This window comes from Lycorma delicatula, chromosome 1 (genome assembly GCF_047948215.1).
Source record: "Lycorma delicatula isolate Av1 chromosome 1, ASM4794821v1, whole genome shotgun sequence".
NCBI lineage: Eukaryota > Metazoa > Arthropoda > Insecta > Hemiptera > Fulgoridae > Lycorma > Lycorma delicatula.
The window spans coordinates 153326800-153343724 of record NC_134455.1 but is presented as its reverse complement, the minus strand read 5'-3'; the positions used below and the strand labels follow the sequence as shown (position 1 = coordinate 153343724).

Genomic DNA, 16925 nt, shown 5'->3' with positions numbered 1-16925 from the left:
AGCAGAGGTTGCAACTTATTGCATTTGTACCGTAAATCATACAACCTTTGATCATGTAGTTTGCTTTCAGTAGTGCTTTGTTCTTATGAATGTGAATGTGTTTTTTATGATTATGTTGTCCAAAAGAGACTTTATTTATTGATTTTTGGGAAAGGAGAGTTACAGAGAGTGAGATCTGGTGAATTGAGTGACAATTAAAATTGCAAATTTGATACCTTGCAAGAAACTGCTCCACAAGGTATATAAGTAGACTGGAGGTCAATTTCATAATATACTTGTCACTCACCACTCTGATGGAATGCTTGGAATGAATTTGATTCTTCAAATGATTTAAAACTTGCACAATATTATTTTTGTTATTTTATCCTGAATTATAATATTCATGATTTGTAAATACTTTGCAGGTAGGAAAAAAAACAGTTAGCATCATCTTGACATTGCTGCAGCTCTGCTATATTTATCTGGGTTTGGGAGAGTTTGTAAACTTCCTCAGTAATGACTAAACTCTTGTCTTTTGGGATCACATCCATAAATACACAGTTTAGCATTAATAATGATTTTTTTGCTGTTGAAGATTTCATTATTTTCCATATATTCAAGCAAGTGAAAGACTGTACTGTCTGCTTTGTGAGAGAGAGTTTGAGAATTTCTACTATGAAGACTCTGGACTCTTGTTTCAGGATAACATCCAAAAACCTACAATTCAGCACCAGTAATGGTTATTTTTGTCTTAAGAAATTTCATGGAAGGACCAGGTCTGTTTCCTATGTAGTTTTGTTATAAATTTTGCTCCCATGAAACTTATGTCTAAAACTTCCATAAGAATTAACTAAGGGAACTGAGAGTATTAAGTAAGTCTTCAGATGAAGACTTACTTAAGACCAGATGACTTTTCTCAAGTCATCTGGTCTGGCCTGATGTTATTAATACAAAAGGAATCATATTTTCCACCCACCACTTGGCCATTAAGCAATGTTTTTGGCAGCAGAAATGAATAGACATATTTTTTGAACATTCCTCATTTATGAAAATCTTTTATAAGAGATATTATTAACCTTAAACAAGTATGAAAATTTATTTTATCATAATTTGCTGATCTCCATGGCAGATTGGTAGTGTCTTGGTCTTTCATCCAGAGGTATTGGGTTCAAATCCCAATCAGGCATGACATTTTTGCATGCTATAAAATTCATTTATCATCCATCGATAACTGTAAGAGAACATAAGCCTGTTGTTATTGTATAAGTAAATAATAGAAGGTTTAAGGGAAAAATTGACTATGATCATCGTAATTTAAAGTTCTCTCAAAATATCCTATTATACAAAGCCTTCCAAACCAAGTAAAAAATGGTACAGATGAAAAATCATTTATAAGATTATTAAAATAATTTTTTATTGATGTGTTCTATTTAGCCCCAAACCTAATTAGGATTATGTTTGCATTATATTGAATTTGGACAAAATTTATTATTTTACAGGTTGTTGATAGTGTTATAAGTGGTGAGAGTGGAAGAGGGGTCGCAGTAATACGGCCTCCTGGCCATCATGCAGAACCTTCTGAACCTTGTGGGTTTTGTATTTTCAATAATGCTGCTCTTGCTGCAAAGTATGCTATTACAAAATATGGTCTCAATAGGTAAGTTGATGATGTATTCTTTTTTTATTATTCTGATTATTACTTGAACTGAATTTTAGCTTTTATCGAGTATATTTTTCTTATTCCTCCTTTTTAATTGTTTAAATCTTCATAAGGGTGATTTTTTTTTGTATTAATTGAAATATGCCAAGCAGCACAAAAATTATTCAGCTGCCATTATCTGAAAGTCCTTTTAAAAGAGTATGGAATGCTGTTTATTTTAACTTTGTGTGGAAGGCTATCTGGCTCTTTTATTTAAATTTGGCTATGCTGATTGAATTCCGTTACTTTGTTGGTCATATATTCTACTATAATTTGATTACTTTGTTTATTCTGGTGCATTATTTACCTTGAGCACAGGTGGCTATTTCAAATATGAGTAAACATATAGATGTTCTGCTTGGATGGTAAATATTTATTATGTTTAATTTCATTAAATGTTTTCTATTACAAGCACATTTAAAAATCATGTACTTTTCTGCTGATATTATTATTATTATCATCCATTTATAAATTGCCCCTTTTTTACAAAATAGTAATTGATTTCAGTGCCCTTTTTAAAGGACATTTACCTAAAAACTTATGATGTTATTCATATCTAATTGTTTTTTTTTTTAATTATGTGCCTATTTTAGCAATATTATTGTTGAAGTTTTGTCTTGGCATTAAGGTAAACTTAGATATTTCATTCTCATAAGAATTTTGGTAGTATGTACATTTTTTTTAAAATTAAAAAAAGTTTCACTTTACTGGTTAACAGTAGCTCAGATCTCATCTAAAATGAGTTCAGTGTTAAAACATGATAGGAGGAAATTTTACTTAAGGACAAGGAATAAATATTTCAGTTATGTTGTTGTGCTACGAAGACTGTTCTATAAATGAAGATTCTGGAGAAGATAATGCAGACCTTAGTAATTTACCCTGTTGGCAGTAACCAGCAGACACTGAAATAGTAATTACTGAAGTTAAAAACAAAATTCATAAGTGGAAGTCAGGAGACTTAAATAATTTTCTTAATGATCAACACTGTAAGTAGATAAATATCAACAAATATTGTTAATTATTGTAATGTAAGAGCAGTATATGAAGGTATCATTTATATACTTGTAAAGTACAATAACTCTTTTGCTGTGTAGTTTAAAATTCAATTGGGTAACATTTCCAATGAAGAAATTATTTATTAGAATTTTATTATTTATTACATGATACAAAGAAAATGAATGTATTAGACGAATTTAGAATTAATACTGAGCTTGTTGATACCAGTGTAATGAGGGATTGTTTTGACATTTCTTTCATTTCAGAATGGCTAATAACTGGAAAACAATTAACAAAAAATGCCAAGAATTCAGCTTGGACATTGATAAAAGATTAGGCAGTTACTAGGGCTTAATTTTTACTCTATTTTTATTGTCTTTCATAAAAGCATAAAATTGAGTAAGGTTAAAAAGTTGTAAAAAATGGTACTTTTCCTTACAAGTTTACTTTTTAAGACAAATTTAATATTTATACATGATTCTGTAAATAGAATCTTACTTTTTTTTAGAAGAATAATTTTAGGATTTTTTTCATTGTTAAAATATTACTTGACTTGGTTTTCTATTTGTAAGATATTTTACTTCTTTCAATAGGATATTGCTGCTTGATTGGGATGTGCATCATGGAAATGGTACCCAACATATTTTTGAAGATGATCCTCAAGTCTTATACATATCATTACATAGATATGATAATGGTAACTTCTTTCCTGGTTCAACTGATGCTGCAGCTACTGTTGTTGGTAACGGTAGAGGACGGGGATTCAATGTCAATATTCCATGGAACAAAGTTAGTCTGATTGTTGATGTTATATTACAATAATGTTTTGATATGTTGAGTAAATTTATTATGCTTTCTCATTCCCTTTTCATTTCATGTTCACATGTAAATGTAATAGTAACACCATAAATGAAACAGCTTGACAAATTGTACTTGTATACAATAAATATGTTTAACTGTTACATTAAAGAATATTATGTTTGTTAAAATGAATGAATCCTTTACTCTTATCACAAAACAAGATTATTTTTTCATACTTTGAATATTTAAGTTCTGAAGTTTATAAAATACCAGTTCCCTTAAACATTAATAATGCAAGAAATAAATTTCTTTTCTTTTTTTATAATTAATTCACCACTTAAGCTTAAAGCTCGTGCCGGTGGGGAATTTAAAATGAAAATCTAATGACATAAATACTGAAATATTCAAACTTTTCTTATACAATATGCTGTACTTTAAAAGAAAATGTTATTCAGGAGAATCCAGCTCATTTTCTGTCTATAATTTTAGTGTCCTTTAGCCCCTCAATTAATAAAACTTGAACTATTACAATATTTAAACTGTTTTTCGTTGAAGATTCTTCTACCTTTAGGAAAAAAACAAATTCTGATTGTATAAGAGATTTTTAATTTATTTTGACTCCCTAGCACAAAAAATGAATAAAGCAATATTTGAAGTGTTTTTTCAAAATGAGTTTACAGTTAGAAAAATTAAGAAAAAACATGATGGTGTCCAAGAGGTTTCAGTGCCCATGTCTGTAAAAAATCTTGTTCTTTGGTCCTGTAGTTAAAAAATTAAATATTATGATAATGAAACTGTTATTTTTCAAGAAGAGTAAGTAAAAATAAAAAAAAAACATGATATCCTAGCAGTTCAAGCTCATTGCCTCACAAGGATTCGTTGTCCTGAATGAAAATAGCTATTACAATATTCAAACTGTTGATTTTAAAAATATATATTCTACCTCTACATTTAAAAAAATTACAAATTATATATTACACAAAATATATTTTAATATTCCTAAAACTATATTTTTAGTAAAAAAATAAATAAAAATAATAATGATAATAATTTGTCAGATTTGTTGGCAACATTAACATGAATTTTTATGTACAGAATTCCTTTCCCTCTATATAATAATATTTTCCATGGATTATAAAGTAAAATACGATTTTTAAACTATTTTTAGCTACCTAAGTTATTCATTTGACTTAGATAGAAAGTTGATGAGACATCAGCTACTGATGTAATGAGGCAGTATCTTGAGCTGCAGCACAGCTTTGCATAGTCAATGATATTGTGATACTGATAAAAGATATTTGTTGTTATTTTCAGAGAGGTATGGGTACAGCTGAATATTTTGCTGCATTTCATCAAATTGTTCTTCCTATTGCTTATGAATATAATCCAGAATTAGTTATAATCTCTGCTGGGTTTGATGCTGCTGTTGGAGATCCATTAGGTGGTAAGCAATTTAATTTTGTTATTGTATGAATTGTACTCAAGTGCTAATTTATTAATTATATTAGATAGTATACTGGTATCCATTTCATGTTATAGAATGTATGAATTATTACATTACAGAAAAAATGGAGTATTACCATGTTATAACGGCTTTGAACTCTGTTTAAGAATAAATAGAATTCAAATTTAGATCTTGATCATGTCAATGACTTTTCACTAGAAGAGGTGTAAATTTTAGTTGTAGCTATTCTTTACTTGGTAGTCCTGAGAAACATGTTTATTTAAATTTAATAATGTAATAAAATGTTATTAAATACCTAGTAATATAATGTTTAATATTGTTAAAAACCTTTTCCTTTTAAAAGGAATACCTCTTGTTCAATTTGGATTGGTGGTCAAGAGATTTAGATTAGAAATTATATCAGAGGCATTCAATAAAATTGAATGTTTTGTCCCTTTAGTATTAAATATTAATCATCAGTCTAGAGGTTGGATGGTACCTAATCTTGATGAAGACTTAACTTTAATCCAGAGATGAGATCAAAGGTTAGAATTATCTAAACGATAGTTAGCGGAGGCTAAACAGGAAAAAGAAGAAGAAGAGATCAAAGGTTAAAAGATCAGTTAATGGTTGAAAGGAATGATGATAACATAGAGGGATTGTGTGCTCTTCAGGAGATCAAGGTGGTTTACATCTTATCTTGTATTGAACTACAGTAAAATCTCCTTTACTCCTCTCTATGATATTCATCTTAGTCCCATGACTATAAGATAAGTTCTTTGTTTTTCTGTATTATTAGAATCGATGCTGTATTTTTTTTATGAATTATTTTCATATGGTCATTAAACATGGTAATGATAGTAGCAAGAATCATTTTCACCATTGATGGCATTAAAGGTAAATCTCAGCTTCTTCCTTTTAGTTGACATAACAAATAGAAATTGTAATAACTATTCAATAGCATGTCAGTTATTCTATTACAAAGTATAAATATGATTTCAGTCATTTGCATTTATAGTTGCTTCAAATTTTTCTGTTTTCCAAGATATTCCTACCTGAGGGTGTAATATAAGGTAGCTGTGGAACCATCAGCTTGCAGTGGGAGCTATTTAATACATTATCCTGTACCTATGTACTTAGTACCTGATATTTGCATTTATTTCTTGAATATTTGTTGATGAAAGTGAGGAGATTTATTAGGATTTCATTGAAGAAGATGAACGTTACAAATCACTTATCTTACAGATTTCACCAAATCCAAACCAGATAGTAAACATATTTTAAAATGGATAAGTTATACTCACTCCCTCTACTACTGATTTACTTGAGATATATTTATTTACATCAGACAGTGCAGGAACAGTTCTTTCTCTGTGTTACATTGTCTGCTGCACATAAGTACACCCTTATCAGCTACCAGTTACAATAAGGAATTCAGTAATATAAACATCTTGCACCTTGCCAATGAACAGTGTAAAAATGATCTCATACTGTTGTAGTTTGAGGTCATGAGGCAATTCTTGTATGTTCTGTCTGCCACCTCTCATTTTGTTAAAATGTTAAAACAGAATTTAAACAAATTCTATTACTGATATTCAATATACTAAAAACATGTTTCATAACCACATAAATTTTTTATTGTTGGAGACTTGATTGAATTTAAAATATCAAAAGTTTGTTTTTCTGGAGTACGTCAGTCAGTGATGTAATATTTTTCATAGGAATAGTTCAAAAGTTATCATAGGTTTAATTAAAAGGAATAGTATTCACTGAGAAGGTTTTCAAGCTTTTCCTGTGAAATCAAGATATAGATATATGCTTACATGTATAAAGATAATTATAAAGCAGTAATTTAGGGTCTAAAATAAATTCTCTTCTGCACTCGCTACAAAGAGAAAAGGAATTGTTTTTTCTTTCTTAAATCGATTATGCAAAGTTAAAATTTCAATGAAACATTTATACCACAACTTTGTAGTAATTTCCATTTTCTAAGCAGTCTCCTCCCCCCCCCCCCCCATTACTTATGTATTCTCACACACATTATTGTGTGCAACACAACATTATTTTTAAAAAAGATTCATAGTTTTTTTTTATAAAAACATTAATTTTTATATAAAGATATTGTTACAAAAAAAAAAAACTGCTCTCAAAGTTGAATATTAACTTATATTATAATACTAACTTAAGTTGATTGATAACGAATACTCAACCTTTTTTTCTAAAGAATAGATTTGATACAATTATCAGAAACTACTTAAAACAAATATATAATTTTCTGACTTAACTGGGATTTTTATTTTATTCTTTATCTTAATTGTTTTGGTCATATGATAATCTTTTCTTTTTAAAATTTACTTGACTTTACATGTAAGAGAAAGTATTATTAGTTATAAGATCATAATGGTTTGTTCATAGTTGGCTGGAAGAGCAAATTGCAATCATTCTTAAATTTTCTTTTTATCTGTGATTTCTTGTTTATTTAATTCTAATGGTTATTATTTCTTTTGTTTCTTGGTTATTCATGTATTTGATCATTTTAAAATATATTACATGATAGCAAATTTCCCATTTTGTGATAATTGTTTTAATAATCTTAATAATTAATAACAGCAGATTGCTAACAAATAGCAGCTGTGGCCAGCCAGTAATCCAGTCTTCAAAGGTTATCATTGTATTTATTATAAATTTATAATTTCTTGCATAAATTTTACTAAAAATATTTGTAATTTTATTCTTTGAATAATTTTATTGTCATGTTTGGTAATTGTCTTACTGGTTTTTTTTTTTAGGATGTAATGTTTCTCCTGAAGCTTATGCACACCTGACACATTGGTTGATGCCTTTGGCAAGTGGTCGTTTGATTCTATCCCTTGAGGGTGGCTATAATGTCAGATCTATCTCATATGCAATGACAATGTGTACAAAAGCATTATTAGGAGATCCACTCCCACTCATCGATCCTGGTCTTAGCACTTGTCTTTCAGCTATTAACTCAATAAGAGAAGTTATTCAGGTATTGTAATTTTAGTAGAATATTCTTTTGTATTATTATTTTTTTTTAAAGATCTTTACTAAGTCTGACAGTTGCATACAGTGTTTCTTGTGTAGGTCTGTAGATTGAATTAACGTCTTAAATATCTTAATAATTTTATTCTTTTAAGTAAAAACATGTTTACCTTTAATTGTTTCTTCTAAAACCACTTTGTTTTCTCATTACACTTGTGACTTAGTAAATGAAAAACATTTTTGATAAATTAAGGTGAATCATACTATTAATAGCTTTAAAGAGATAATAAAGGTGTATACATGATTGCTCCCTGTAAGAATCATGAGACCTTGCTGATGGTGAGGAGGCTTGAGTGTTCAGTGATACAGAGTAGCTGGACCGAAGGTACAACCATATCAGAGAGGTATCTGTTGAGAGCCAGACTAAGGAATGATTCCTGAAAGAGGGCAGCAGCTCTTTCAGTAGTTGTTAAGGGCGTAGGTCAGGATGACTTAAACGGCCATATCAACGTTACTCAATCCTCTTGTGTATTGCGCAGCTGAAAGCAATGGAAAACTACAGCTGCTTTTTTTTGAAGAAAATATAGCTCTCTGCATTTTCATATAACAAAGATTGAGGCACCTTCCTTAATAAAATATTCCAGAGGTAAACTAGTCCCCCGTTCGGATCTCTATGTAGGGACTACTAAGGAATGGGGTCACCAGAAAATTAAAAAATAACATTCAACGAGTCGGAGCGTGGAATGTTAAAAGTCTAAAAATTGTTGGTAGGTTAGAAAATTTAAAGAGGGAAATGGATAGGATAAATGTAGATGTAGTAGGAATTAGCGAGATTCAGTGGGAAGAGGAAAACAAATATTGGTCAGGTGAATTTAGAATAATTAACTCAGGCTTCAAATAATGGGCAGGCAGAAGTAGGTTTTGTAATGAACAAGAATACAGGGAAGAGAGTAGATTATTTCAAAATGCATGGTGATAGAATCATTGTAATAAGGATAAAATCAAAACCTAAACCGACAAAGATTGTTAACATGTATATGCCTACAAGCGCCCATGATGATGATGAGGTAGACTGTGTATACAAAGAAATTGACATAGCAGTTAAACACATAAAAGGGGATGAAAATTTAATTATAGTTGGAGATTGGAATGCAAGCTATAGAAAAGGCAAGGAAGGAAATATAGTGGGTGAATACGGGCTGGGCAAAAGGAATGAAAGTGCGGACCAATTTATAGAGTTTTGCACGAAGTATAATTTAGTAATTGCCAAAACCCAGTTTAAAAATCATAATAGAAAAATATACACATGGAACAAGTTAGGTGATACTGCAAGGTATCAGATAGATTATATCATGGTTAAGCAAAGATTTAGAAATCAATTCATCAACTGCAAAGCTTACCCTGGAGCAGTCATTGATGGCAACCATAATTTAGTGATAATGAAATGTAGACTGAGGTTTAAAATCCTGAAGAAAAAGTGTCCTATGAATCTGTGGAATTTATAGAAGCTTGAGGAAGAGGAGGTAAAGAAGATTTTTGAGGAGGACATCGTAAGAGGTCTGAGAAAAAAAGATAAGGGTAGAAAATTTAGAAGAAAAATGGGAGAATGTTAAAAACAAAATTCTTAAATCAGCAGAAGCGAACTTAGGTGGAACAAAGAGTTCTGGTAGAAAACCTTGGATTTCAGATGATATATTGCAGTTGATCGATGAATGTAGAAAATACAAGAATGCTAGTGATGAAGAAAGTGAAAGGAAATATTGACAATTAAGAAATACTATAAACAGGAAGTGCAAACTAGGGAAAGAAGAGTAGATTAAAGAAAAGTGTCAGAAGTGGAAAGAGAAATGAACATTGGAACATTGACTGAGCATACAGGAAAGTTAAGGAAAATTTTGAGGTACATAAATTAAAATTAATAATGTCTTTAACAAAGATGTTACACTAATTTATAATATGAAAGGCATAGTCAATAGGTGGGTGGAATATATTGAAGAGTTATGAGGAAATGAATTAGTAAATGGTGTTATAGAGGAAGAAGAGGAAGTTGAAGAGGATGAAAGGGGAGAAACAATACTAAGATCTGAATTTAAGAGAGCGTTAGAAGATTTTAATGGCAGAAAGACTTCTGGAATAGACGGAATACCTGTAGAATTACTGTGCTTGCAGGTGAGGAAGCAATTTATAAATTATACAAACTGGTGTGTAATATTTACAAAAAAGGGGAAGTTCTGCCAGACTTCAAAAAGAGTTTATAGTCATGACACCAAAGAAAGCAGGAACAAATAAATGTGAAGAATACAGAACAATTAGCTTAACTAGTCGTGCATCAAAAAACTTAACTAGAATTCTGTACTGAAGAACTGAGAGGAGAATGCAAGAAGTGTTAAGAGAAGACTATTTGGTTTTAGGAAAAGTATATGGACAAGGGAAGCAATTTTAGTGTTCAGATTAATAGTAGAAGGAAGATTAAAGAAAAACAAACCAACATACTTGGCATTTATAGACCTAGAAAAGGCATTCGATAACGTAGAATGGAATAAAATGTTCAGCATTTAAAAAAAATTAGGGTTCAAATGCAGAAGTAGAAGAATGATTGCTAACAATTACAGGAACCAAACAGCAACAGTAATAATTGAAGAACATAAGAAAGTAACCTTGATAAAAAAGGGAGTCCAACAAGGATGTTCCCTATCCATGTTATTATTTTATCTTTACACAGAACTAGCAGTTAATGATGTTAAAGACCATTTAGATGTGGAGTAACAGCACAAGGTGAAAAGATAAAGATGCTACAATTTTCTAATAATTAGTAATTCTAGCTAAGAGTATAAAAGATTTAGAAGAAACAATGAATGGCATGAATGAAGTCCTATGCTAGAACTACCGCATTAAAATAAAGAAGAACAAAAGTAATGAGATGTGTAGAAATAATGAAGATGGACCACTGAATGTGAAAATAGAAAGGGAAAAGATTATGGAGGTAGAAGAATTTTGTTATTTGGGAAGTAGAATTACTAAAGGTAGATGAAGCAGGAGCAATATAAAATGTTGAACAGCACAGGCGAAACGAGCTTTCAGTCAAAAATATAATTTGTTTACATCAAAAATTAATTTAAAGGTCAGGAAAAGATTTTTGAAAGTATATGTTTGGAGCGTCACTATATATGGAAGTGAAACTTGGACGGTCGGAGTACCTGAGAAGAGATAAGATTAGAAGCTTTTGAAATGTGGTGCTATAGGAGAATGTTAAAAATCAGATGGGTGGATAAAGTGACAAATGAAGAGGTGCTGCGGCAAATCAATGAAGAAAGAAGCATTTGGAATAATATAGTTAAAAGAAGAGACAGACTTAGAGACCACATATTAAGTAATCCTGGAATAGTCGCTTTAATATTGGAGGGACAGGTAGAAGGAAAAAATTATACAGGCAGGCAACATTTGGAATATATAAAACAAATTGTTAGGGATGTAGGATGTATGATGTAGGGGGTATACCGAAATGAAATGTCTAGCACTAGATAAGGAATCTTGGAGCGATGCATCAATCTAGTCAAATGACTGAAGACAAAAAAAAAAAACGTCTGATTGTTGTAATTTAATGCGTGTTCTATTTTATGTAATCTTGTAATAATTTGTAATTAATCTAATTTATAATAATTTGGTATCATTAAGATTAGAATTCAGTTTACAAATTTTATATTTTACTTAGGAAATTACTTATAGCTATTTTCTATTTCATAAATATTTGGTTTGCTTTTACTACAAATTTTGAAAAATGCTTTGGTTTGGTTTGTATAGAGAAATTATGTTTCTAGTTTTGATAGCATTACTATTGTCATACATATTTTAAGCACCTTAGTCTGCTAGCTTCCTGAGAAACGTACTAAGGATTGAAATATATTTCTACTTTATACACCAAAAAAACTTAAAAACTTAAACAGAATTATTATTGTGAAGGTTGAAATTTTAATTTCAGATATTTTACATTTTCAATCTGGAGATACTCCATTCTCAGATTGAATTTCAGTTAACTTTTCTATAAAAACCTGAGTATTGATTTACAGGCAGTCACATAGTTTTTAGCCAGCTACTTATGTATTATATTAGTACTGTGGTGAGCTCACATCATTAAAATAAAATGCCACTCTAATCGCTGTCATTAGACTTGTTAAAAAAATTTGTTTCATTTTATCTCTGTATACTATTTAGCTAATAATGCTGGTGACTTATAATTTTGTCTCCAATTTCAAAATTAACAATAAGGTAATATATTCATTTTTACATGTGAAGAATGCATTTTCAAAGCTCTTATCTCATTGTCAGTCCCATACAATAAATGCCCATGTATGTATGTCAATCATTTTAAGAATTTAAAAAATACATATCAACTTTGGCAATGATTAAAATGAATTATATTCATTCATATTAGATACTTCAGTATAATCACTTTTAATTTGTAAATTATTTTAATTTTAATTTCTAAATATTATTTAGAAAATACATTTTATACCAGTTCCAAACAAATATCTAACACCCCATTTTTACATTCCCTTTGATCATTGTATATTTATAAATAACTTATTCTCTTAATTCATCCCTATTTTCCTGAAGTTAAGAATTTTATATTTATTTCATTGTATGTTATGTAGAAATCTTGTGTAGGCTCCTTTATTCTTAAGTATATCAGTTGTAAGGTTAAGAGAATTCTTTTTTAAAATACTAATTTGAAATAATAAATAATATAAAAAATGTAAAATTAAATTTAAAACAAAACCAATTTAATAAAATTATTCTCCTTTAAATTAATGCCAGATTAAGGGTTAATAACTTGTTTAAGTTATAGTTAAAATGAACAGGTTCAAATTTTAAACTCAACTAATATTTGTTATACTTTGACATTCCTTTGCTCAAGAGTATTATGTCATCAACATAGCAATGTCAGTATAACATTTTATCTCAAGTTATGTTGTTAAATATTAAACAATGAGAAATATGCAGATATACTGGCATCATTATTTTGATGATATCACCCTCTTGCATAAACAGGGAAGAAAAATACAGGACAATGTCATACATTCCTCACATCTATTCAAAAATTTTACCCCAATTTATATTTCATTGCAGAATATAAACAAAGAAAATCATTTAACTTTTATGTCCTAGCCATGTCCAAAATAATAGCAAAATACCTTTAAAGTTTACAAAGCCCATACACTTCATTACAACAAAACTTACTATCCCACAAAGCACAAACAAGCAGTGCTATTAAAAACATAACTGGGCAGTGACAAATTTTTCAGATCTGAAGATGCACATTGGAGGCCGCAGATTATTTGGAAAGGATTTTGGCTGAGGCAATTTGAATTTTTCAGCTGCATGCAAGCAAAATTTTCAGGTTAGCTTTACAGCTTTGTGCTGATTCTTTATAGAATTTTTGAATCAGAGAGCACAAAGATTTAGGTTAGTTGAGCTCAATGGCTTGCTTTCCATTTACCCATATAATATATGTGCATGCACTTCTAAAGTGATAGAATTAATATTCTATCACTTAGTCAGGGAAAAAGGAGGCTGGTCGTATGAATACAAATTGCCATACTCTGATATGGTGAAAATGATGGAGGAGATGGATTCTCTCAGGAAAGTAGTGAAGTTATGAAAAGTAGTTGATGTTATTTCTGGCAGTAGAAAAATATTTGCACCTTGCTTGAGAATGTCAAGTCATTATCCTGGAAAAGATTGTTGGGACCAACCTGGTCCTTAGTTGGTTGTCAAACAATGCAAATTCATGTGTTTTTGCTATGACATCTCTTGGGTGCTGATTTGAGAAAAGAAACATTTGACCTCACCGCTTGACTTTTGTAAAGTCAAGGTAACAAAGGTGGTGAAGGGCAACTAAGTCCTATAATGTCCTTTTGGTTAGTGACAGCTGTGTGAGAGCCTTTACCAGCCTTATGTAGAAAAATGCATGAATTAAGGAATTATAAAATCTAAATTTCTTCTTGTTACCCAGGAAGTTAAAACATACATTTTAAATATAGAATAAATTATTCCATGGGTATTGAAAATAATCCTACTATTATTTTAAAAGAAGTTTACTATTGTTATTCCCCTTACAGATTTAATTAACGAATCTTTTAACAACAAATTTTCCCCTAGCTGTGTAAGACTTCTGTTGTTAATCCTCTCCTGAAGAGAGAAAACTTACATTCTTTAGAATCCTTGACCTTACACACTTTTAGAGAGGACTTTTTTCATCACTTAATTTACAAAACTGTAAGCTAATTTTTTTATTGTTCATATTTTCTAAATTATTGAAAAAAAATCATGAAACATTAACTTATAACTTTAGTTAAAAACCATACTATATTAGAAACGTTCAGCATAGTTTTAGGAAAGAATGTCTACTGCAACAGCTGTTTCCCAGTTTTTGAAAAATATTTTAAGTTATATAGATAACAAAAAGATTACATTTAAAATTTTTTTGCAGCCCCAGTAAAGCATTTGATTTAGTTCCGCATTTTTTACTGATGAAAAAACTTGAGTAGCTATGGTATCAGAGAAGCTGCTTACAGTTTATTAAGTCATACCTTGCCAACCATAACAAGTCATTAAAATTTCATCTTTTAGTAAAAATACATATGTAAAATTTAAGTCCTCACTTCAAGATGTAGAACATGAAATTTCTCAGGGAAGTGTTCTTGATCCTTGATTTTTTTTAATGTTAATTAATGACCTTCAAAATCTTGAGTCATTCATTGTAACCCTTTTCGCAAATGTTACAACTTTATCTATACCTGAATAATTGATTAAAAGGAATTGAATGAAAATTATAAAAAAATTATATGCGGCTCAAAAAATTATTCACACATGGACTGTAACCATCTAATTTTAAATATGGATAAAATCATTTCATTGTGCTTCTCAGAAAGGTAGATGTAACATTGTTGATCAAGTGGATATAATGCTAATACTAGTATTTTTGTTGCCCAATAAAGTGAAATCTCTTGTTTTATTAGATGACAAGTTCTTGTGGAATGATCAAATTGATTTGTGTGTAACAAAATCGAGCTCTACTGTTTCGCTCTGAATTGCCTTAAAAACTGCTAAGCTTATTAAATATTTATTTTGCCTACATATGTTCTCGTATAAAAAACTGAATTTGTACATCATTTAATTTCACAACATGGTAATATTGGGTGGTGAACCTCTTTCCCAATGTCAGTTTGTAAAATAAGCCTGCAGTGCACCCCTAAAAATATGCTCTAGAAATGAAAAAAGTGGCAAGGGTGAAATAACTGGTTCAAACCAATTGTTATCAATAGTTTATGCAAAAAGGTATCTCTACAGTTGATTTTTACAAAGGATTTACCCATTGGAACATACAAGAAATCAATAAAAATGCATTTTTTCACTGCAGGTGGTTTTAATAAAATTTTTGCTTTAACTCGCAATATCTCGGGTAATTATGCAATGATGCATTTGAAATTTTTAGACAATAAACTATTGATCTTCCCGAAAAAAAAAGAGCTTAATTAGAGCTTTTAATGTAAATTACCAAAAAAAGGTGATTTTATGAAATTTTTTTATCTGATTCATAAGACTTTTTCAAATTAAAAAGTTATGTTACAAAATTTTCAAAATTAATATTTTTATCAATACCGTATTGTAGCAGAATTCTTGAATTAGTTTTATGGAAAGTTTCAAGTTTTCAAATGCAATGGTTAAGAAATTATAACAATATATATAGTAGACATGCTCACGCTTGCCGCACTGAATGAACATGCATATAATTGTGAATATGTATACATGTAATATATTTAAATACTTGCGAGAAGGGTGAGTAGGTGAATGTTTCAGTATTCATTTCTTAAAAAAACTATTGTTTTTGTCTTCATTCATTTGACTGGTTTGATGCAGCTCTCCAAGATTCCCTATCCAGTGCTTAGTCATTTCATTTTAGTATACCCCTACATCCTGCATCCCTAACAATTTGTTTTACATATTTCAAACGTTGCCTGCCTGCACAATTTTTTCCTTCTACCTGTCCCTCCGATAGTAGTGACTATTATAGTATGCCTTAATATGTGGCCTATAAGTCTGTTTTTTCTTTTAACTATATTTTTCCAAATGCTTCTTTTTTCAATTTGCTGCAACACTCTTCATTTGTCACTTTATCCACCCATCTGATTCTTAACATTCTACTGTAGCACCACATTTCAAAAGCTTCTAATCCTTTCTTCTCAGGTAATCCGATCATCCAAGTTTCACTTCCATATAAAGCTACTCTCCAAACATATACTTTCAAAAATCTTTTCCTGACATTTAAATTAATTTTTGATGTAAACAAATTATATTTCTGACTGAAGGCTTGTTTCGCCTGTGCTATTCTGTGTTTTATATTGCTCCAGCTTCGTCCATCTTTAGTAATTCTACTTCCCAAATAACAAAATTCTTCTACCTCCATAATCTTTTGTCTTCCTATTTTTACACTCAGTGGTCCATCTTAATTATTTCTTGTGGTAGTTCTTGCATAGGACTTCATCCATGCCTTTCATTGTTTCTTCTAAATCTTTTATACTCTTAGCTAGAATTACTAATTATTAGAAAATTGTAGCATCTTTATATTTATCACTTGTGCTGTTACTACTGATCTTAATTGTTCTTTAACATCATTAACTGCTAGTTCTGTGTAAAGATTAAATAATAAGATGGATAGGGAACATCCTTGTTGGACTCCCTTTTTTATCAAGGTTTCTTTCTTATGTTCTTCAATTATTACTGTTGCTGTTTGGTTCCTGTAAATGTTAGCAATCATTCTTCTACTTCTGCATTTGAACCCTAATTTTTTTTAAAATGCTGAACATTTTATTCCAGTTTACGTTATCGAATGTTTTTTCTAGGTCTATAAATGCCAATTATGTTGGTTTGTTTTTCTTTAATCTTCCTTCTATTATTAATCTGAGCACTAGAATTGCTTCCCTTGTCCATATACTTTTC

General features: G+C 29.9%; 1 protein-coding gene across 3 annotated transcripts in view; it reads left to right on the top strand.

Annotated features, from left to right (window-relative positions):
* HDAC6 (histone deacetylase 6) overlaps window positions 1–16925 on the top strand; it is a 173811-nt gene that overhangs the window by 132828 nt on the left and 24058 nt on the right. For all 3 annotated transcript variants that reach the window (XM_075365359.1, XM_075365351.1, XM_075365368.1), the window contains exons 16-19: window positions 1479–1636; window positions 3268–3463; window positions 4790–4919; window positions 7709–7932. In XM_075365359.1, the coding sequence (XP_075221474.1) occupies window positions 1479–1636; window positions 3268–3463; window positions 4790–4919; window positions 7709–7932 (708 nt within the window). The remainder of the gene's footprint in view (window positions 1–1478; window positions 1637–3267; window positions 3464–4789; window positions 4920–7708; window positions 7933–16925) is intronic.